Source organism: Schistocerca nitens, chromosome 5, assembly GCF_023898315.1.
Source record: "Schistocerca nitens isolate TAMUIC-IGC-003100 chromosome 5, iqSchNite1.1, whole genome shotgun sequence".
Lineage (NCBI taxonomy): Eukaryota > Metazoa > Arthropoda > Insecta > Orthoptera > Acrididae > Schistocerca > Schistocerca nitens.
Window position 1 is genome coordinate 293987424 of NC_064618.1, and position 24483 is coordinate 294011906.

The following is a 24483-nucleotide window of genomic DNA, read 5'->3' on the forward strand; positions in this document are numbered from 1 at the left end:
ACTTAATGAAGGTTTATTCAGCACATGCACATACAAGAGCACGGAGCGAACTGCCTCCAGCCAGAACACATACAGTATATATATACAGCTACAGAACATTCCAGTACAATGATGCTTGACATTTGTGGATACTTCTAGAATGTACTCGAACCGAATATAGAAATTAAAATCGTACAGTCCAGGTGAGTTTTGAACTCACAAACCTCTATGCAACAGTTTAGTATCATAACCACTATACCACAATGACTGTGCTACTCAGCTTCTTCTGCGACAATATAGGCTTAGGAGGTGCCTGGGTCTCACAATTTACAATTACTGAGGCTATTTAATTGGGTTTGGCAGCCTAGTTTTCTTTCGGGCATTTCGCCATCATTGTACTGGTTGTATCTTACAGTGATGTGGGTATATCATTTGACTAGTTAGTGTTGCTTTCACGTAATTAACCTTGCTGTGTTAATATTTCTTTTTCCGGTCTGTACCCAATGAAAAGGGCCTCGGAAGGCCAGTCCTCTCATTTTAACCTTTCTTGGTCTTCTCATTTGGTGTAGTGTTGTGCTCCTTGTGTATAAGCCTCTTGATGCACCCCTGCTGAGGAGGCATTCAAATGCATTTGATAATTTTGGTTAACTGAAGCTGTTATCAATGAAGGCCTGTCTGTTTTCTATTTGGTAATTTTGCTTAAGTGAAGCTGTCATTAAAGAAGGCATGGCTACTTTCATTTGATAATTTTACTTAACTAAAGCTGTTATTATTGAAGGCTTGCCTATTTTCTATTTGGCAATTCTACTTAGCTGAAACTGTTATTATTGAAGAACTGCCTGTTTCTTTCTAACTAAATTAAGAGCTATTTCATAAACTCTTATTATTCAAGCCCTATTACCGAGATCTGACATCTTACTCAATCTGCGTTGTCGTTAACCGAAATGGTGATTACCAAATTCCCACCTGTTTCAGAGGTCAATAAGGTAGTAACAGGAAATGACACATGATGGTACATGGGCCCTAACCTTTCACCTTACATCCCTTTACCCATAACTGTAGGTTTCAACAGGAATGAAAATAGTGTTTACCTAGAGAGGGCATCAACTGCCTCCTGACAGGAATCCTTACAACGACCAATAAGCTTCTGTGATGCGTACGATCTTGCCAACAGCAAACAGGTTTCACCCAGTCCTTTAAGTGCAGGCACATACTTTGGATTGGCAGCAACCACAGCTCTGTAGTCACTCACAGATTCAACAAAGGAGCCTACAAGCTGGAATAGAGATAAGCCATAGTAAGTTACATGTATATAGTATGTTACATTTCAATAAAAGTGCAATTATTAGTGTTATGAATAATTAAACTAATGCACCAACATGACAGTATCATTTCTAGGAAAAAGTAAATCTAGCTTACTTGTTTTACAGAAGCAATTTGATATGCTGGATACAAGGCATCAGGAGACAGCTCCTGAACATGTTCATAACATTTTAGTGCTGCATTATATGATCCTCTTGCATAATAAGCATCAGCTAAACTCTCCCAACAATGGCTTAAATATTTGAAAACACAAAAATAAATTAGTATTGAATCTTTCTTTAAAAAAAATATTAAAAATTAAATTAATATCACTAAGTTGTTCATTACAGGAAACCTACTTGGTTAACTGATCAAATGTAATAGTTGCTAGTGAATCTTCCAGGTTATATGGTCATGGTCCATGAGATTCTTCCTAATTCCTAATGTTTTGTTCAGAGGTGCTTGTGGTTGTACTGAGTTTTGCCAATTGTTTGGCCAGACATCAGACAGTGACTTCAATAACATGGAAAAAAGGGGGCTGGATGAAATGTTACGAACAAAAGGATTTCATGGCCTACGACCCTACAACCCGGAAGATTCATCAGCAACTAAGACAACTGGTTGTGAAAGCCTTCATTAATTGTTCCTGAAACTAATGTTTTCAAGCTAATGAACCGTTACAGCACGCAAGAAAAAGTTTTTCGAAAAAAGAGTACTCTGTGGCTTTTGTAATGCAACAAATACAACAGAAAATTAAACATTTTACTGTTTTAGCCTGGAAGATGATACCACTGATGTTGCATAAGCTAAAGAATAAACTCATGTTGAATTGGAGTACCACAACCTCAATTCCCTCACAACATGAAAAACATTCCAGTACCTATTACAACAAAATTTGAAATAATAATAATAATAATTAATATTATTATGTTGCAATTAGCATAAAATCAATCTTTAATGTCCTAAAAGAAATTACTCATTTGAAATTAGTTAAAAGAAGACAACCTTCATCTTACCTGTCACACAGGTCAGCACGTACAGCAGACTGTAGGCAGTTAATAGCCTCATCAATGTTACCTTGATCCTGGTGATGTAATCCAAGCCTAAGCCATGCCCACTTGGCACCTCCAGGACCTGCTTTTTCAGTTACGTAGTTCAAAAGTTGCAGATTCAGATCCTATAACAATATTTATTCATCTCAGAACCATCAAATTACAAGTTTAAAAAATAAAACAGAACTACACATTATGGCAATAGAACTGTTCTACACTTATCAACATTAAACAATGCCACATCTTGGATGGAACAACAACAATATGAAAAGGAAACATTGCTACTCACCACCTGGAGGAGGAGTTGAATGGCAGACGAGCACACCGAAAAAAGGCTGCTAGATATCGTTAGGTACTGGAGTAAGTGCTTCATTAGACGTAGACAAGACAAGACAAGACAAAACAAAACAAAACACCACACACACACACACACACACACACACACACACACACACACACATGTAGCCACTGTCATCCCCGGTTGCTAAGGCCTGACCATGACTGGTCACCATCCCAGCCCACACATGCCAGTTCACCTGGATAGTTATTTCCATTCTTCTACTTCTTTCATCTCCTTTTAGCCCTCCCAGCAGCCCCACAATCCTACCCGCACACTCCCAAAGGTAGCACTAGCATATTGCCCCACCCTTATCTTGTTACCCTTCCCCTTCTCTCCCTCATGCCATTTCTGTACCCCAACTATCACCCCAGCAAAGACTGCCACCCACTTCAGACACAATCGAGCCTTAGTGATCGTAGATGACAATGAGTGTGTGTGTGTGTGTGTGTGTGTGTGTGTGTGGTGTGTTTTGGATGTGTGAAAGTGCATATCTTTTGTTTTGTCTATGCCTGATGATGAACTTACTTCAACAGCTAATAATATCTAGCAGCAGTTTTTTTTTCTTCCCTTTTTTTTTCTTCGATGTGCCTGCTGTCCTTTTGACATTACTGTTCTACACTTACGATACTTAAAAAACAAATTACGTACTGCAAATTATATATTACAAAAGAGAGTTCAATATGGTTCAAATGGCTCTGAGCACTATGGGACTTAACATCTGAGCTCATCAGTCCCCTAGACTTAGAACTACTTAAACCTAACTAACCTAAGGACATCACACACATCCATGGCCGAGGCAGGATTCGAACCTGCGACCGTAGCGGTCGCGCGGTTCCAGACTGAAGCGCCTAGAACCGCTCGGCCACACCGGCCGGCACAAAAGAGAGTGCATTAGATACACTAGTTTATTTCAGAAGTGAGCAATGCCAACTGATTGGGTATTGCTGACAAGAGGTCCTCGAGATTGCACTGGATGAGGCACTCAAGGCAGAAATACATGTGTTTGGAAGACTAGACGTCACTGCAATCACATGGGTCAGACTGTACTGTGTATCCACATTCTACAAGATTTACTTTTGATCTTCTTGTTTCTGTTTACAGTTTGTTGAGAGGTTTCAAAATGTTTGAAATGGCCAGAGACTAATTCTTCTGATTGTTTCAGCTAGTCAAATGCCATAAGGCAGGTGTTATACTGATGTAGAGGGCTTCATTCTCTCTTTGCAGGTATCATATTCCACTAAATTGTTGGCAGTGTAATTACAACCATATGATAATGTTTAACTGGTCTAGTAACTTTCAAAATTTTGCTGAGTGCAACATCAACCTGCTTAGTTTGGGAAGATTTGTACCAGATGGGAGAGGCACGTTCACTAGTGGTATACCAGTGCTGTTGTTTTAACCACTTGTGGTTTAGCACCTAATTTCCCAGAGGAGTATTCATAACAAAGATCCCAAATTTACTGCCCTGCAGGAAAGTTGTCACACACATATTATTCTTGACACAGAGGGCTGGCTGAAATCCCGAAGTAGAAAGCTCCAAAATATTTATCAAGTCATGGAACATATATCATATAGACACATAAGAAACCATAGGAGAGGGAGTGTTCACTGCAGTTAACAAAAGTATTGTCTCTATTGTGGTCAAAGTTGCATGTGACAATGAAGTTATCTGGTCATGTATAACAGGTCCAAAGGAAACAAAGTTAATTGTTGGATGTTTTTACCAGCCACACAATTCTGCAGTGACAGTTCTAGAGTCATTCAAAGAAAGTCTATGGCCAGAAGCGTGTAAATACCCAGGATCACGCAATATTAGTTGGAGGTGACTTCAACCTATCAAGTGTAGACAGAGAGGAATACGGTTCATTGCAAAGGGGTACAGACAAAACAGTCTTGTGAAGTACTTTTGAATGTGTTTTTAGGAAAACTGTCTTGAACAGCTAGTTAGAAAGCCCACACACATTGTAAATACCTTAGACCTTGTAGCTACAAACAAGTTGGACCTTATCAACAGCATCAGCATACAGATGGGGATTTGTGATCATATGTCATTATAACAATTATGGTTACATATGTTAATAAATCAGTCACAAAGGCAAGGAGAGTGTGTCTACTAGAAATAGCAGATAAGTCGTCGTCAATATCTCACTTGGTAAACTGACATCACTTAGTTCCGGTAAGATGGATGTATAGGAATTATAGCTAAAGTTTAAATATATTCAAATCACAGCCTGGAAAACTATATGCCTGGTAAATGATTAAGAATGGAAAAGATCCACCATGGTTCAGTACCGAAATTCGGAAAATGGTGAGAAAGAAGAGGCAGTTGCTCCCTCAGTTCAAAAGAGAATGCACAAATGATGAAAAGCAAAGGTTAGTAGAGATCCACATGTCCAAGAAAAAAATTATGCAAGAAGCATACAGCAACTGCCACTGACGTACGTTAGCAAACGATACAGCCAACACCTGAGAAAATTCTGGTCCTATGTAAAATTGCTAAGTGGGTCTAAGGCTTCTACCCAGTCACTTTTTGACCAATCTGGTGTGGTGCTTAAGATAGTGAAATGAAAGCCAAAGTACTAAATTTCCCATTTAAGTAATCATTGATGCAGGAGAACCGTACAAACATACCATTTTTTGACCATCAGACAGACTCTCAAATGGACAACATAGCAATAAACATCCTTGGCGAGGAGAAACAACTGAAAGAGCTGAAAACAAATAAGTCACCAGGTTTGGATGGAATCCCTATTCAGTTTTACAAAGAGTACTCTGTGGCATTGGCACCTTACTTAACTTACATTTATCGCGAATCTCTCACCCAGCGCAAAATTCCAAGTGACTGGAAAAACGTGCTGGTGACTCCTGCATATAAGAAGGATAAAAGAACGGACCCAAAAAATTAGACACCAACATCCCTAACATTGGTTTGCTGCAGAATCCTTGAATATAATCCCAGTTCGAATATAATTTCCTTGAGATCGAGAAGCTTATGTCCATGAATATTCATGGTTTTAAAGAGCATCACTCTAGTGAAACTCAGCTTACCCTTTTCCCAAATGATACACTGTGAACTATGGATGAAGGGCAACAGGCAGAGTCTGTATTTCTACTATTAATGAAGGTATGAGCATATGGAATAGGTTCCCAGATATGTGAATGGCTCAAAAACTTCTTAAATAATAGAACCCAGTATACTGTCCTCTAAGGTGAGTGATCATTAGAGACAAGTACATCATAAGTGAAGTGTGATAGGACCGATATTATTTTCTATATATATATAAATGATCTGGCGGACAGCGTGAGCAGCAATCTGTGGATGTTTGCTGATGACACTGTGCTGTGCAGGAATGTGTCGAAGTTGAGCTACTGTAGGATGATACAAGATGACTTAGATAAAAGTTCTAGTTGGTGTAATGAATGACAGCTAGTGCTAAATGTAGAAAAATGTAAGTTAATGCAGACGAGTAGGAAAAACAAACCAGTAAGGTTTGGATACAGCAATGCTAGTATCCCGCTCAAATGTGTGGTATTCATACCTAGTTGGTTTAAAGGAAGACATCAAAGCAATTCTGAGGTAGACTACTAGATTTGTTACTGGTAGGTTTGAACAACATGTTAGTTTTCAGGAACTCAAATGGGAATCCCTGGAGAAAAGGTGACATTCTTTTCAAGAAGCACTACTGAGAAAGTTTGGAGACTGGCATTTGAAGCTGACTGCAAAAAAATTCGAATGTTGCAAACATACATTTTGTACAAGGAGCATGAAGATAAGATATGAGAAATTAGGACTCATACAGGGGCACATTTTCCTTTGCTCTATCTGCAAGTGGAACAGGAACAGAAATGACTAGTGGTACAGGATACCCTCCACCACACACTGTACAGTGGCTTGCAAAGTATGTATAAAGATGGAGATATTAATTTCATCACTGGCTTTCATTCTGATGCTGGCACAGTGCTGCCTATTTGTAAGGACCCTGCCCAGGGTAACATTCAACTAATTAGGGTAGATCCAGTGCCCCAACAACATTCCTCTCTATGTACCCTGGGAGTCTCTGAATGCATGTTGCAGATATGAAAGTTCAAATCTGTGTTTTTGTGGGGTTGAGCTTAAGTTGGTTTCCGACATATTATTGTTCAGTTGTGTTGCTTTTGTGTTCTTTAGTCAGACGACTGATTTGGTATAGCTCAAAATGCTTGTCTATCCTGAACAAACCTCTTCATCTCTGAATAACTACTGCAAACAACATCCATCACAGCCTGCTTACTGTACTGTGGCTAGGTCTCTCTCTCTACAATTTGTAACCACCATACTTTACTCCATTACTAAATTGTCTTTCCTTGATGCCACAGGAAGTCCCCCCCCCCCCCCCCCCCCATCAATGATCCCTTCTTTTAGTCAAGTTGCGACATGAATTTCTTTTTCCCTCAATTAGGTTTAGTGCCTTCTCACTAGCCATTCAATCTACACATAATCTTCAGCATTCTTCTGCAGCATCACAGCTCAAAAGCTTTTATTCTCCTCTTGTCTGAAGTGCTCGTTGTACACATTTCACTCTTGTACAAAGTTACATGCCAGACAAATACCTTCAGAAAAGACTTACACTGATATTAGATGTTAACAAATTCCTCTTTTTCACATATGCCTTTCTTGCTATTGCCAGTCTGCATTTTATATCATCTCCATTCCCAGTCAAATAGCAAAACTCATCTACTACTTTTAATATTTCATTGCCTATCTAATTACCTCAGTATCACTTGACTTAATTCAACCAGGCCTGCATTCCACTACCATTGTTTTACTTTCATTGATGTTCATCTTACAATCTTTTGAGACACTACCCATATCTTTCAATATATCTTCCAAGACCTTTGCCATCTCTGATGAAATTACAATGTCATCAGCAAACCTCAAAGTTTTTATTTTTTCTCTCTGACCTTTAATTCCCTTTTCAGATTTCTCCTTATTTCCTTTACTGCTTGCTCAATGTACAGACTGCGTAACACGGGGAACAGGCTACAGCCGTACGTCACGCCCAATGACTTCATGTTCAGCTCATAACTGCAGCCTGGTTTCTATACAAGTTGTACATAACCTTTTGATCCCTTTATTCCCCCCCCCCCCCCCCCCCTTGCTACTTTCAAAATTTTAAACTATGTAGTTAAGTTCACGTTCCCAAAAGCTTTCTCTAAAGCTACAAATGTAGGTTTCCTTTTCTTCAACGTATCTTTTAAGAGAAGACAAAAGATCAGTATTGCTTCATGTGTTTTTACATTTTCCTGGAACCCCATGGTTGGTTTCTATCAGTTTTTCTATTTTCCTATGACTAATTTGTGTCAACATTCTTCAAATGATGGTTTGATAGCATTCAAATCTGTCAGCACCTGCCTTCTTTGGAAGGACATCACATCTAGAATGTAGAGTTTTTTTTATTCATTACAGAATTCTCAACCACTTCTAGGAGTGATTTCCTGAGCTCGTGCTAAATCTTTTAGGTTTCTGATCGCTGTGGGACAATATTACAGCTTCTCAAAAATGATCAACTCATACACAAAAAGTTGCAATTTTAATGACTCTTGTCAGTCGTCCTCTTGAATAAATTTTTGCAAATCCTCTTGCTCACCTCACAGATCTTGCAACCTTGTGCAGCAGTTTTGTCATGGGAACAGCTTTCCAGAATCTCAGTAATTCTGAGGGAATGTTGTCTACTCCAGGGGCCTGGTTTCCAAATAGGTCTTCCGGTGTTTGTCAAATTCTTCTCACAGTATCCTATCTCCCATCTCATTTTCACCCTCTTCTTCTTCTTATTTTTCCTTCTATAATCTGAACTCAAGTTTGTTCCTCCGATACACACCTCTGTATATCCCTTCCACCTTTCAGCTTTCCTTTCTTTGCTTAGTACTAGCTTACCATCTCAGTCTTGATATTCATGCAGCTAATTCTCTTTTCTCCAAAGGTCTCTTTAATCTTCCTATTGGTGGCATCTATCTTTCCCTTAGTTTTGCATCCTTTAACATCCATGCATTTGTCATCTAGCCATTCCTCTTTAACCATACTGCATTTTCTGTCAGTCTCATTTTTTAAATGTTTGTGTTCCCTTTCACCTGCTTCATTTGCTGCATTTTATATCTTCGCCTTACATAAATTAAATTCGATATCTCCTGTGTTATTCAAGAATTTCTAATTACCCTTATCTTTTTACCTATGTGATCATCTGCTGCTTTCACTATCTCATCTTCTATTGTATTCTTTTTCTGTTTCAATCCAACACTATCTTACGCTCCCTCACAAGCTCAACAACCTCTGGTTCTTTCAGTTTTTCCAGGTTCCATCTGCTTAAATTCCTACTTTTTTCACTTTTTTCAGTTTTAATCTTCATTTCATAACCTACAAAATACAAACTGTGTCCACATCCGTCTCTGAAAACATCTTACAGTTTAAAAACTTATTTAAAAAACTCTGTCTTATCATTATACAATCAACTTGAAACCTTCCAGAGTCCTAAGGCCTCTTCCACATATATAACATCTTTTCCTAACTCTTACACCAAGTGTTAGTGAGGAGGAATAAATTATGCTCTGTGCAAAATTCTGTCCAACAGCTCCATCTTTCATTCCTTTCCATCAGTCGATGTACTCCAGCTATTTTTCATTCTCGTCAGTTTTTATACAATTGAAAGCCATTCACCTGTCACAATTTTCACCTCCCTTAACTATCCAAAAAAATTCTTTAATTTCATTATATATTCATTATTTCTATTTATCTTTCCATATGTAGCATTAGTTGGCATATAAACCTGTCCTACTGTGTGCATTTTGGCTCTGCGTCAATTGTGGTGTTACATATCAATCTGGAAGAGTGATGTGTAACCCTATGTCTATCTTGTTGATGAATCTTACTCATGCCGGCCAGTGTGGCCGAGCGGTTCTAGGCGCTTCAGTCTGGAACCGCGAGACCGCTACGGTAGCAGGTTCGAATCCTGCCTCGGGCATGGATGTGTGTGATGTCCTTAGGTTAGTTAGGTTTAAGTAGTTCTAAGTTCTAGGGGACTAATGACCTCAGATGTTAAGTCCCATAGTGCTCAGAGCCATTTGAACCATTTGAATCTTACTCATGAATTATAAAATGACATAATAAGCTAACATTCATTCAGGAGAGCAAAATTGTTTTGTGGATTTGTTATGTATTTTGCATAGGGTGAGTCATCTTGGGGAATGTGGTGTCTTCGAAGTGGGATCACAATTGAATTAACTTCATAAGAGTAAGTACGTGCATGGTTTTTGTGCACACTTCACAGATTGTCACCTCAGGTTGGAGAAGCTCATTGGCACTTGAGCGTGAGCCACAGTTCATAATATTGATATCCATGGAAGAAAACAAATAAACAATTTAAATTTATTCATTCTCTGGTGATACTTAGATCTGCCAAGTTGATGTTTGTATTCTTATGTCAGACCTGGAGAAAACAGAATGTGTGATGTTCCTGTATTAAGAAACTATTATATAGAAGAGTTTACAACTCAGTTTTCAAAGAAGACATTGAAAAGTTCTCAAAGAAACTCTTCACAGCTCTTTCCAAGAACTTTATGTTAAGGCCTCTTACTTCCAGCTATATTCCAAATTGCAGAAAAGAAGTAGTCCAAGATATTTGCACAGTCAAGGTCTAGAACTTCATCAAACTAAATACTATTCAATAAATACAAATCAGTTGCAAATCAAAACTCAGCTCATTATGGAGTAAAAAGCCACGGATCAAACTAGTATGGACAATAAAGTATGATTCCATAATGCTGTTCCGTCGGCTGCGGAAATGTCCTGGTTCAATGCATTTGCTTCATTTTTGGTGCTCCAAATACCATTTTTCCGAATGTGCTTCCTTCTTGATGTTTATATAAAAAGTAGTAGAATAACTCATTTTTGCTGGTCACTTGCAAATTATTATAAAGGGGACCTGTACATTGTTCCACCGTCACACACCGAGTGTTCACTGCCGACTGACTACGGTCAAACACAACTCCAGTGTCAAAGACATTTCACACAACACACATGCTTCCACTTGTAACCAGTCTCTTTGATATTATTCGTCACATCTACTAATATTAATCAATATGCTGTCACTCTCGAACATATAAGCAAATTAGCATAAAATAAGGCAAATTACAATTCACAAAAAATATTCTGACAAAAATATAAGAAAACATTTACAACTTCCCTCATTAGATTGGTATCAACAAATCCGGTAGAAAATAACACATCTCCCAGATCCATTACAACGTGTAAGCATATCCTACATGATCAGTGGAGTTAGAGCCATCGTTTTAACAATGGCATCCTCAAACTTCTGTAAGAGCTTTTGGAACAAATGATGGAACACCACTGAAGTGGTGCTTTTGAACCCTGGAAGAGATCCATCTGAATTCGGGGCTTAGGAACTACCCAAGCAGGGGTTGAGATGGAATGTGGGAAGACAACAAGGAGGACAGATGGAAGTCATGGCAGAGAGAAGCGATGTGGAGCCCAACCAGTAAATCCATCTGAGGGTGGCACTGGGCAGGTGATGGCCTGAAGCCGTGAAAAGAATACAATAGGAGGGGTCAGCAGGGGAAGAGCAGATAGTGATGACATAGGAAGTCAGGAGCTGGGACTGCTGAATCAAAAGGAGAGGGATCCCAGCAACAACCAGAAGACTGTCAACAAGGCTACTGAAAGGCACTGGTGTTTATATGGATACCAAGATGGTGAACTGTGTCCAAGGCGAGTAGCATGGAAGGGGGCAGCTGATCCATAAATTTGACAATCATAGTCTAGACGAAACAGAAATAATGCCTGGTAAAGCCGGAGAAGGGCTGAACGATCTGCGCTCCAGGAGGTGTGGGCAAGTAAGTGAAGACATCGAGTTCATGGAAGGAGCCAACCTTCAGATGATGGAAATGGAGCAACCAAGTACACTTGCTGTCAGAAAGATGACTCAAGAAATGGAACTGTGGACCACGGTCAGATGTTGGGCATTGAGGTACAGCTCCAGATCACGCTGGACCATAGTACGGTGTTAGAAATGCACCTCACTCGACTTAAAGGGAGAGAACTGGAAACTGTGCCAAAGTGTTCATGTGGAAGCATGCCAGGTGGCACCCTAGAACTGTTGTTCTTTGAGGCCACCAAGTGGGAGCTACCCCAAATTCAGAAATCATCCATCTACAGAGCAGGGGTAACCCACGGTCCAACAGAGGCCACAAGTCTATTAATAGTGATGAGAAAAAGATGGACATTTAATGCCATTCTCCCATGTCCGTAGACAGCTAAGAACATTGCCAATCTAGATTCTGAAAGACCAGAAGATCGAAGAAAACTATGACAAGATGGTGGCGCTGAGAAAAGACCTGAATTGCGGTTTCCAATTGAAGCAGATGATTGATCGGAGACTGTCCCTCCTGAAAGCCACACTGGTAGGGGAGAAGATAGCGTATGGGCAAGAATAATCAAATCAATCCTCGAATACAACTTAATTACAATATCAGACAATCTCTCTTTTTCGAACCCCATTCTGCAATCGAACGGAGTCTTACAGGGTGACCCAATGAGCCCTTTGCTGTACATTCTTGCCACTGAAGAAGTACTCCGAATTGGAGAAAATGAAGAAGATGTGTATGTATATGCATACGCTGACGACATAGCCGTAGGTTCAACAGATATACAGAAGCTGCAGAGAATCATTGAGAAAATAGACAGATGGTGCAGTGAACACAAACTATACATAAACATAACAAAGACAGAAATGGTAATTTTCAGAAAAGGAGGCAAAACACCCAAGAATGCAAAAATCAGTATCAGAGGACAAAAAATAAAAATCTCATCAGACTTTAAATACCTAGGAGTGACATTGCAACCAACAGCCAAATGCTTCACAAAACATACAACAGAACGTGCAGCCCAAGCAATAATAGCAATACAGGACATCAAAAACATCCGCCTACTCAGTCTAGAAACAGCCATGAAATTATTCAACACAAAAATCTTGCCAATCCTGGCCTATGGGATGGAGGTTATATGGGACCACCTGACAGAAAAAAATCTAGAAACACTAGAAAAGGTAAAATCAACCTATCTAAAAAGAGCACTAGGTCTCTCAAAGACAACAAGATCTAGACTAGTGTACCTGCTAGCGAGAGAGACATTCCTAATTGAAGACATCAGACTTCGATATATGATGCCACACACCAGGGCTTCCAGAAAGCAACTGAAGATCATGGAGGACAAACGAGAAAAAATATGGCCGGAGTTTTATGGCACCGAAGCAATGACGAACCGCTCATGGACAGCACCAAACTTCGAACAGCGACATGTCGTAACCAGACTTTCTATTCACGGCTTTCATCATCTAATCTGCAAGAACAAAACTTATCATGACCCAACCGCAACATGTGTATGTGAACTGTGTAACGAAGCCTGTGAACGATATCACATAGAACTGTGCAGTAAAAGAGTGAAATCGATAAATGAATATGCAAAAATGTAAAATGTAAATGTAAAATATTAAGCAAAGTAACTGTATATGGCTATTTGGCTGCAATTTTATTAAATAAAAGTGAGAGGTGAACCAATTGTGAGCTACTCCCCTTATTCCGTAATGGTCCAACTTCTGGAGCAATATTGTGAGATCAACACAGTCAAAGGCCTTTGTTAAATCAAAAAATACGCCAAGTGTTCGAAACTTTTTGTTTAGCCCATCCAGTGCCTCACAGAGAAAAGAGAATATAGTATTTTCAGTTGTCAAACGACTTCTAAAGCCGAACTGTACATTTGATAGCAAATCGTGTGATATAAAATGATCAATTAACCTTATATACACAGCCTTTTCGATAACTTTTGCAAACACTGATGGCATAGAAATAGGTCTAAAATTATCTACATTATCCCTTTCTCCCTTTTTATAAAGCGGCTTTACTACTGAGTACTTTAATCACTCAGGAAACTGACCATTCCTAAAGGAAAAATTACAAATATGGCTAAATACAGGGCTAACACGTGCAGCACAGTACTTTAATATTCTACTAGACACTCCATCATAACCATGAGAGTCCTTAGTCTTCAGTGATTTAATTACTGACTCAATCTCCCTCTTGTCTGTATAACAGAGGAGTATTTCAGACGTCAATCTTGGAAAGGCATTTGCTAAGAAATTTATATGATTTCCTGTAGAAACTAAATTTTTATTTAATTCACCAGCAATGCTCAGAAAATGGTTGTTAAATACTGTACATATATCTGATTTATCAGTAACAGAAATATTATTACTGCGAACTGACTTTATATCATCAACCTTGTGCTGCTGACCAGACACTTCCTTCACAACTTACCATATGGCTTTAATTTTTTCCTGTGAATTAGCTATTCTATTTGCATACCACATACTTTTTGCCTTGCTAATAACATTTTTAAGCACCTTACAATACTATTTGTAATGGTCTACTGTAGCTTGATTGTGACTACTTCTAATATTTTGATATAATTCCCGCTTTGTTCTACATGATATCCTTATCCCACTAGTCAATCAACCGGGCTGTCCATTACTGCTAGTACCCCGTTTAGAATGTTCTAATGGAAAGCAACTCTCAAAGAGCATGAGAAATGTGTTATGGAAAGCATTGTATTCATCATCTATATTATCGGCACTATAAACATCTTGCCACTGTTGTTCCTTGAAAAGTTTTGAAAAACTCTCTATTGCTGTTGGATTAACTTTCCTACGTAGTTTGTAATTAAATACGACATTGGTTTGAGTACAAACACCTTTTAGTGTTAAAATTTGTGCATCATGGTCTGAAAGGCCATTCACCCTTTTACTAACAGAATGCCCATCTAGTAATGAAGAATAAATAAAAATATTGTCTATGACTGTGCTACTGTTCCCCTGCACCCTAGTTGGAAAAAACACAATCTGCGTCAGATCATATGAATTTAGGAGATCTACTAACATCCTTTTTCTTGCACAATCATGTACAAAATTAATATTGAAGTCACCACATATAACTACTTTCTGGTACTTCCTACAAAGTTAATCAAGAACCCTCTCTAGCTTAAGCAAAAATGCTCTGAAGTCAGAGTTAGGGGACCTATAAGCAACAGCAATTAGAAGTTTAGTTTCACTAAATTCAAGTAATTCTGCACAACTTTCAAATCTGACCTCTTATTTTTGAAGTCAGACTCAAATTGTGAGAGGGGAGATGGCAATTCTGGAGGACACTGGGGGGGGGGGGGGGGGGCATTGTCCTGGAAATTTTGTTTCTTCTTCTTCTTCTTCTTCTTCTTCTTCTGTCTTCTCTTTCATAGGTTGAGGAGAGCAGGGCATCAAGATAAAGTAGGCTTCGGCAAGATCTGGAACTGAAAGAGAGCAGGCGACCTTGGGACACACAGACTGTTTGTCCCGTGGCCGAGTTGAGGTAGCAGGCCTCCGGCCTAAGAAACACTGGGAAGGATGCATCCCGGGAGGGAGCCCCATTACTGGCGCACGCCGAAGAAGGGTGAGGGTGAGTGGCACATGGAAGGGATGACATGCAAACTGCAGGGGAGGGTTAGAGGAGAGAGGGATGGGACTGGAGTAAGGAAGGGAGGAGAAGGAGGAGGAAAGAATGTAACAGAGGCAAAAGTAGATGTCAGTGACACAGGGTGAAGTTGATCAAATTTCTGATGCGCCTCAATGTAAGACAAAAGATCAAGGGACTTATACTCCTGAATCTTGTTTTCTTTCTTATAAGCTGAGCAATCTGGTGAGCATGGAGAGTGACGGTATGACAACACAAAAGATCTAAGGCAGGGAAACTACCATATGCAGCACTAAAATGAGCAGGGGAACCAGCACTAAGAAAGCACAGCTCATGGTCTGCACGAAATTGGTCAATGAGGAGCCCCCTGAACAGACAAAAAGCATTGCCCAGAAAGGGCAATTTTTTATGGTTTTAGGATGCAAAACTGCTACGCTCATTAGCGCCCGGTCAGTGACTTACGAAAAGGTAAAAAAAAAAAAAAAAACTGGAAACCAGCACCAATGGGAGCGAAACTCAAAAAGTGGGGAAACTAAAACCAGAAGGAAAGCTTAAAAAACCACTAAGAAGGGGAGTTGTTTGTCCCCAAAAAGAGCTTCAAATGACTGACGTCATCTCACTGGCACTAATAAACTCGAGAAAGTGATCGGCTGAGCGCGTGTCATCTGCTAAAATGGAAGATATATAAGGCGACAGCTGTAGACGGGCGCATATCAGAGTAAAATAGGGGCACTCAAGTAAAAGGTGTCTCACCGTCCACAGTTACGAGCAGTGGGGACAGAGTGGGGGAGGATCGTCAATTGAAAGATGTCGATGGCTAAAAAGACAGTGCCCTATCCGGAGTCTAGTTAAAATTACCTCCTCCCGACGACGAGTTCGGGAGGAAGAGGTCCAAGCACAGGGAAGAGCTTTCGCATCCCGCAATTTATTATTGGGAAGTGTTGACCAATGTGCGTGCCATAAAAGAGCAACACGACAACATAAAACACTCTGTAGATCGGCGAAAGGAATCATGCAAATAGCAGGTTGAACAAGAGAGACTGCAGCCTTGGCCACTATATCGGCCGCCTCATTTCCACAGATGCCAACATGTCCTGGGATCCAGAGGAATGCCACAGAGACGCCCCCCAAGTGGAGCAAGTGGAGGCAGTCCTGAATTCGGTGCACCAGAGGGTGGACAGGGTAGAGAGCTTGGAGACTAAGGAGAGAGCTGAGCGAATCTGAGCAGATAACATACTGTATCCGCTGATGGCGACGGATGTATTGGACAGCATGGAGAACAGCATAAGGCTCCGCAGTAAAAACCGAACACTGGTCGGGAAGCCGAAATCGATTTGGGGTGTCGCCAACAATATAGGAACTCCCAACACCAAACAATGTTTTTGAGCCATCAGTGTAAATAAACGTGGCATCCTTCATTTGTGCGCATAGAGCAACAAATGCCCGACGATAAACAAGAGAAGGATTACCATCATTGGGAAACTGACAAAGGTCACGGAGCAGTCAGGTCCGGGACCGGAGCCAAGGTGGTGCTGTCTCCCAAGTTGCCAAGAAAGTCTTAGGAAAGTGGAATGAAACAGAATGTAGCAGTTGATGGAAGTGGACTCCTGGTGGCAATAGGGAGGAAGCGCGGCCTGCATACCCTAAATCCAAGGAGGCGTCGAAAAAAATGTCATGGGCCGGATTAGCAGGCATTGAAGGCATGGCTAGCATAATGACTCAGGAGGACAGCTCGCCGATTGGACAGCGGATGTTCAGCGGTCTCAGCATAAAGGCTTTCCACAGGGCTGGTGTAAAAAGCTCCAGACGCTAAACGTAATCCACGGTGGTAGACAGAGTCGAGACGCTGAAGAATAGACAGCCGAGCAGAGGAGTAAACTATGCTTCCATAGTCCAATTTTGAGCGCACTATGGTGCGACGATATAGGCAGAGAAGGATCACTTGGTCCGCTCCCCAGGAGGTACCATTCAGGACACGGAAGGTGTTGAGGGATCGCAGAAAGTGAGCCAAAACATAGGAAACATAGGGAGGACCAGCACAGTTTTCTGTCAAACATTAAGACCCAAGAATTTGACGGTGTTCGCGAATGGAAGGTTGACAGGGCCTAGATGTAAGGAAGGCAGAAGAAACTCCGTACGATGCCAAAAATTAACACAAATGGTCTTACTGGGAGAAAAGCTTAAGGCAATTTCGATGCTGCAAGAGTGGAAGCGATCGAGACATCCTTGAAGACGTCGTTCAAGAAGGCTAGTCCGTTGAGAGCTGTAGTAGATCGCAAAATCGTCCACAAAGAGTGAGCCCGAGACATCAGGAAGGAGACAATCCATAATTGGATTTATGGCAATGGCAAACAGTACAACACTTAGCACAGAGCCCTGGGGTACCCCGTTTTCTTGGGAGAAAGTACGGGAGAAAGTAGTGTTCACCTGCACTTTAAATGTGCACTCTGCCACAAACTCACGAAGAAAAAGGGGCAGCCGACCTCGAAAGCCCCAAGAGAACAGTGTGCGGGGGATGCCTGCCCCCCAACAGGTATTGTATGCTCTCTCCAGATCAAAAAATATTGCTACCGTTTGGCGTATCTGGAGAAAATTGTTCATGATATAAGTGGAGAGAGCAACAAGATGGTCAACTGCAGAACGATGCTTTCGGAAACCGCATTGGGCAGGTGTTAAAAGACTGCGGGACTCCAGCCACCAAGCTAAATGGTAATTCACCATACACTCCAAAACGTTACATACACTACTCGCGAGAGAAATGGGCTGATAGCTAGAGGAGAGATGTTTGTCCTTCTCAGGTTTCGGAACAGGAATGACAATAGCTTCCCGCCATCTTCTGGGAAAAGTACTGTTGGTCCAAATTTGATTATAAAGGCGAAGGAGGTAATGCAGACTATGATATGATAAGTGCAGCAACATTTGGATGTGGTTACCATCCGGTCCTGGGGCGGAAGAGCGAGAAGAAGAGAGTGCGTGTTGGCGTTCCCGCATGGAGAAAACAGTATTATAGCTTTCTCGATTTTGAGCGGAGAAAGCAAGAGGTTGCACTTCCGCTGCACATTTCTTCGGGAGAAAAGCTGGCGTGTAATTTGAAGAGCTCGAAATCTCCGCTAAGTGTTGACCCAATGAGTTAGAAATTGTGACGGGGTCCACTAATGTATCGTTAGAGACAGTGAGCCCAGAGACTGGGGAGAAACTAGGCGCACCAGATAAATGTCGAATCCAACTCCAAACATCCGAGGAGGGAGTGAAGGTGTTAAAAGAGCTAGTAAAGAAGTCCCAGCTTGCCTTCTTGCTATCGCGGATCGCAGATGATGCGACGGCATCGCGCACGGGATTGCTTATAGCGGATACAGTTGGCCAAAGTAGGATGGCGCCGGAAAACGCGAAGAGCACGTTGCCGCTCACGTATTGCGTCACGGCATGCCTTGTTCCACCAAGGAACTGGGGGACGTCGGGGAAAATCTGAGGTGCGAGGTATTGAATGTTCTGCAGCTGTAAGAATAACTTCTGTAATATGAGTGACCTCAGCGTCGACGCTAGGAAAGTGACTGTCATCGAATGTCGCTAGAGACGAAAAAAGTGTCCAGTTGGCTTGGGCAAACTTCCAGCGGCTCGGGTGCATATATCGCAGTTACGGCTGCAATCTAAGGACACATCGAAAGTGGTCACTTGAGTGTGTATCAGCAAGAGTGAACCATTCGAAGCGCCAATGTAGCAAAACAGTACTGACCGAAAGGTCTAAATACGAGAAATTTGTCGTGGAGGCAGACAAAAATGTAGGGTCCCCAGTGTTGAGGTAAACAAGATCCGTGTGGTGGAAGATATCTATCAATAGTGAGCCGCGCGGACAAGGACGGGGAGATCTCCAAAGCGGGTGGTCGGCATTGAAGTCCCCAACCAGCAAATAGGGAGGTGGAAGATGACAAAGAAGATGAAGGAGATCAGTTCTTGCCATTGGTGTGGACAATGGAATGTATACAGTACAAAGAGAGAAGGTGTATCCAGAAAGGGAAAGACGGACAGCGACAGCTTGGATGGAAGTGTTTAAGGGGATTGGGTGATAATGGAGAGTATCATGGAGAAGAATCATGAGTCCTTCATGTGCTGGAGTGCCTTCAACAGAGGGGAGATCAAATCGGACTGACTGAAAATGGGGGAAAACAAAGCGATCATGGTGACGCAGCTTTGTTTCCTGAAGACAGAAGATGATCGGCGAGTAGGATCATAAGAGGATCGACCATTCATCCCTATTGGCTCGAATGCCGCGGGGATATTCCAATGGATAATGGACATGGGATGGACAGAAACGTGAAGTATGGGACCAAGATTGCCCTCAACTCAGAGACTGCTCAGAGCCGGCGACCGACAGCGTGGAGCGGCATTCATCCGAAGGCAGAAGATCCTGATCCATAGGTTGTTCAGGAGCAGCTCCTGCCACCAGCAATTGGCCGGTTGTTAGGCTGCCAGCAGTGCGCCTCGGCGACACAGAAGACGGCCGAGGGCGGTTACCACCAGGTGGTGCTGTAGATGAGACACGCTGTGACGGAGGAGGAGAGGAACTGAGTTTCTTATTAGCTTTCTTGGAAACAGGACGTTGAGATGAAGGAGGAATCGATAGTTGTGAAGTCGGGGTACGTAAAAAATCTTCACGAGTAGGCTCTTTTTTGAAAGTCTGGGTGTCTGATGTTGGGGCTCAGGATTTAGAAGAACCCGATGAACGGTGTGGCATAGAATGAGCAGGTGAAAATGGGGAGGTTGAATGGGTGATCTTTGCGCTGGCCGATCTGACGACCGTGGCACTAAAGGTCAGGTCACAAGTCTGCGTGGCTGCCTCCTTTGTTGGCCGAGGAGAGGCAAGGACAGTGCTGTATTGACCTGCGTGAGGCACAGTGGGCTTTCGACTGGGAAATAACTTTCCAGCAGCAGAGGTCGATACCTTTTCCTTCACTCTGATTTCTTAAATGAGCCGTTCGTCTTTAAAAATGGGGCAATCTCTAGACGAAGCAGCGTGGTCACCCATACAGTTGATGTAACGAGGGGATGGGGGTGGACAAGCACCCTCATGGGCATCCTTGCCACACGTAACACATTTGGCCGGATTGGAACAGGACTGGCTGGTGTGATTGAACCGCTGACACCGATAGCAACGCGTAGGGTTTGGGACGTAAGGGCGAACGGAAATTATCTCATAGCCTGCTTTGATTTTCGATGGGAGTTGAACTTTGTCAAATGTCATGAAGATAGTACGGGTTGAAATAATGTTCATGTCAACCCTTTGCATGACTCTATGAACAGCCGTTACGCCCTGGTCAGACAGGTAGTGTTGAATTTCCTCGTCGGACAATCCGTCGAGGGAGCATGTATAAACGACCCCACGTGATGAATTTAAAGTGCGGTGCGGTTCCACCCAGACAGGGAAGGTGTGTAACAGTGAAGTACGCAGCAATTTTTGTGCCTGGAGGGCACTGACAGTTTCTAACAACAAGGTGCCATTTCGTAATCGGGAACAAGACTTTACAGGACCTGCAATTGCATTGACACCTTTCTGAATAATGAAAGGGTTGACTGTGGAGAAGTCTTGACCTTCGTCCAACCGAGAAACAAGGAACTGTGGCAACGATGGAAGCATTGGCCATGGCTGAGACTCATTGAACTTTCGTTTGTGAGCAGACATAGTAGATGATGAGGAAACCATTGCGGAAGTATCCCACATGATTACCGGCATCTCCGATGGCACGCTCCTTCCTTGTGGGGGCCCTCTCTGAGGGCACTATTGCCTTAGGTGATTGTTCACACCTCAGGTCACACCGCCCGAGAAACGGACGGAGGGACCAATCGGCACTTTCGGAAGGTATCAGCTCGGGTAATCATCCCTCCCTGGGCCTGGCCGTTACCAGGGGGTACGTACGTGTCCTACCTGTCTACCCGGGGCGGGGAATTATGCTTTACCCCGTCACCGGCTACGCTTGGGAATGGGTGGGTCAGCCTTCAGACACGCACAGGGAGGAAAAAAGAGAAAGGGCGGAACAAAGGAAAGGAAAGGAAGGAAGAGAGGTCTCAAACGCCGCAGCAGAGAAAATGGTAAAGAGAAGAGATAAGGAAAAGAGAAGGACAAAGGAAGGACAAAGACTTGCCAGCAGAGAAAGTGAAGAAGAGAGACTGTTATACAGTTTCGAGCGTCCGTCTCCGGACGTAGGCACTAAACATACTCCCAGGGAGGGAGAAAGGGAAGGGAAGAGGCGGAGGCGGAGGCGGAGGGGGGGGGGGGGGGAGAGATGGGAGATGGGGAAGGATGTGGAAAAGGAAGGTATGCAGCCCGGAAAGGAAGGAGGGCCACACTAGCTCGGAGTCCCGTGTTCGCTATGCACGTATCCATTGGGTGTTCGCTATGCAAGTATCCATTGGGTGTCCGCTATGCACTTATCCATTGGGTGTCCACATTCACCACATAGAGGGTCCGCAATTCATCAGGATAACGTGTTCGAAATGCAAGCAGTGAAATCATGTCATGGGTGGCGGAACGTACAGCTTCACATCACCCCGATGACACATACCTTGACCTTCTCCTGGAAGGTATCTATCTCAAAAGCCAGAATAAAGCATTGGTATCAGTGCAATTGTCCTTATGACCTTTCTGCACATGCTGAGTAAAATGAATGCCTCATCATTCCAGATTGGCCTGGAGTTCCTCATAAGTTTGAAAGATGATGTCCCTATGAAAAATGACTCCCAGAACCATATTCAAAGACTGGACACCAGCAAGATGAGCTCAAGCAAGGGCTCCAGACTGAGCAGCAGAAGAAGCTTTGATCAACAGTGAACCTGACCGCATCTTAATGAGAGACTTCACTTCAGCAAACTTATCTTCAATATTTTCCACAAAAAATAATGGCTTCGTGGCAGTGAACGTGTCCCCATCTGTCCTAGTGTAGATCAGGTAGTGGGGAAGTGTTTCACCCGAAGCCACTGAGCCTGGCCATCCTACCACGGTATAGCCAGGGACAGAAAGGCTGCAAGGTCGTAAGAAGCAGCACGCAATGATCCATTACCAACCAAAGAGACGGCTGTAGAAGAATGGGCAGTTTTTTGAAGCTCAATACATTTCATACGCAAATTATCTACCCTGATACCACCCACACTGATCAGGGGCTCTACCCATGGTCACAGCTCAGCCACAGCAAGGGCTGTCTGGCACAGCGACCATTGCTCCCAAATGACAAGCAACTACTCCTAAGCATACGTAAAAAATGTGATCCCTGTGTTGTCAGCGAGCTCAGCCAGATGGGTACATAACAGTCCCACAAAATACACTGGCTACATGTGCTGGTGACTTAGTGGGGCAGAGGACTATGGTGGGAAAGGAGGAGGGTAAAGAAGGGGGGAAGAGGTATCCATACCGTAGATACTAAGGATGGAGTTCTCCCCAAATGGCTTACACAATAGATAGAAAATTTGGAAGTGGAGGTCAAACCCGAAAGGGGGACCAAGAATGCCATAAAGGATGGATGGTTACGAAAAAGCAAGGGGAACAAAACAGCAAGGAATACAAAGAACCAGGTGGATAGTCAGGTCAACATAAGTAAGAACCCCAAGAGAGGGGAAGGAGGGGGTAGAGGGGAAGGAGGGGGTAGAGGGGAAGGAGGGGGTAGAGGGGAAGGAGCGAGGACAGGGAGGAAGGGGCACAGGGAAGGAAATGCAGCTTGGAAAGGTAGAATAGATTGGGGTCCGTTGGGCACCATACATGAACTCACAAAAGAACGGAGAACCTGCTGGAGTGAAACACATACATGGAAAGTCAAGCATTTAAGAAAGAATAATTTTGCCACCAAGTAACAATCAAAGTTATAGGCAAAAGATAAGTCACAGAAGATAATTAAGTTCACGAGTCAAAAGACTTGTCACCAACATCACTAAGCATCATGATTGTATTCATCAGGTCCTCAGCAATGATGCAGCAACTAGCAGCATTATCATCAATTGCTTACCAACCTACTAAAACTCAATCTCACTGAGTGCTGTGATCTGGCTAATCATCATCATCCTGGCTCGGTGAGCTGCTCAACTAAGTTTGGTGAGCTATATTGACGTCAAATAATATTTTTTTATATTTTATGGAGCATTTGGTTGGTTGATTGGGGGAGGGGACCAAACAGCGAGGCCATCAGTCCCATTGGGTTGGGGAAGAAAATTGGCTGTGCCTTTTTAAAGGAACCATTCCGGCATTTGCAGGGTTGTTTGGGGGAGGAGAACAGACAGCAAGGTCATCAGTCTCATCGGATTAGGGAAGGACGAGGAAGGAAGTCAGCCGTGCCATTTCAAAGGAACCATCCCGGCATTTGCCTGGAGCGATTTAGGGAAATCACGGAAAACCTAAATCAGGATAGTCGGACGTGGGACTGAACCGTCATTTTCCCAAATGCGAGTCCAGTTTGCTAGCCACTGTGCTATCTCGCTCAGTCTGGCGTTTGCCTGAAGCGATTTAGTGAAATCACAGAAAACCGAAACAGGATGGCCTTATGTGGGTTTGAACTGTTGTTATCCTAAATGTGAGTTCAGTGTGCTAACCACTGCACCACCTCACTTGGTACGGAGGAGCAGTTTAAAGAAGTTTTTACAAATTAGAGTGAACAATTTAAGGAACAGCCGAATGAGTTGGAAGCCAAACTAGATACAAACAGTTAGAAGTAGATTGAAATGCTGAAGGTATTGAGTTAAAGTCTGAATGGAATGCCATATCAGATATGATGAATGACAAGGTAGGTCAAACCAGCTTTGACTTAAAGGTTCTGGCTAAAACAATTAATGAATTAAATGTGTGTTTATAGATGATCTGGATGTTAAAGCTGAACAACCTACTGCTGAGACACATGCAAAGTTAGATGTGAGTAATATCAAGATAGATCAACACATTACTGTTTCACATCAAGAAAAATTAGAAATAAATAGAAATCTATTAGAATTAGGAGCCATTATCTTAAATATAACATGGTAGATACATTCTGAAGTACTTGAATGGTCTGCCCTAATTATAAAAAAAGTGAATGAATATTCTCTCGAATTAATATAGATTTTGAACGCATTTCAGACACTAGTGTCAGACTTAAGATTGCAGAACAAGGTACAGAGTCAGATAAATTAGAAACTTCGTACTTTTCTTTGACAACAATGGAGGAATCTGTGAAAATTTGAATCCAGCAAAAGATTCAACAAAATACTGCATTATCTGCTGACAAACCTCTTTCGTCAGGTATTGTAGGTGAA

The 24483-nt window shown here is 42.3% G+C and overlaps 1 protein-coding gene across 1 annotated transcript in view; it reads right to left on the minus strand.

The window, feature by feature from the left end:
- Positions 1 to 24483, minus strand: part of LOC126259797 (tetratricopeptide repeat protein 37) — a 195140-nt gene that overhangs the window by 98431 nt on the left and 72226 nt on the right. The window contains exons 9-11 of the mRNA XM_049956819.1: positions 2298 to 2458; positions 1399 to 1534; positions 1071 to 1255 (exon numbers count right to left, since the gene is read on the minus strand). Of these exons, the coding sequence (XP_049812776.1) occupies positions 1071 to 1255; positions 1399 to 1534; positions 2298 to 2458 (482 nt within the window). The remainder of the gene's footprint in view (positions 1 to 1070; positions 1256 to 1398; positions 1535 to 2297; positions 2459 to 24483) is intronic.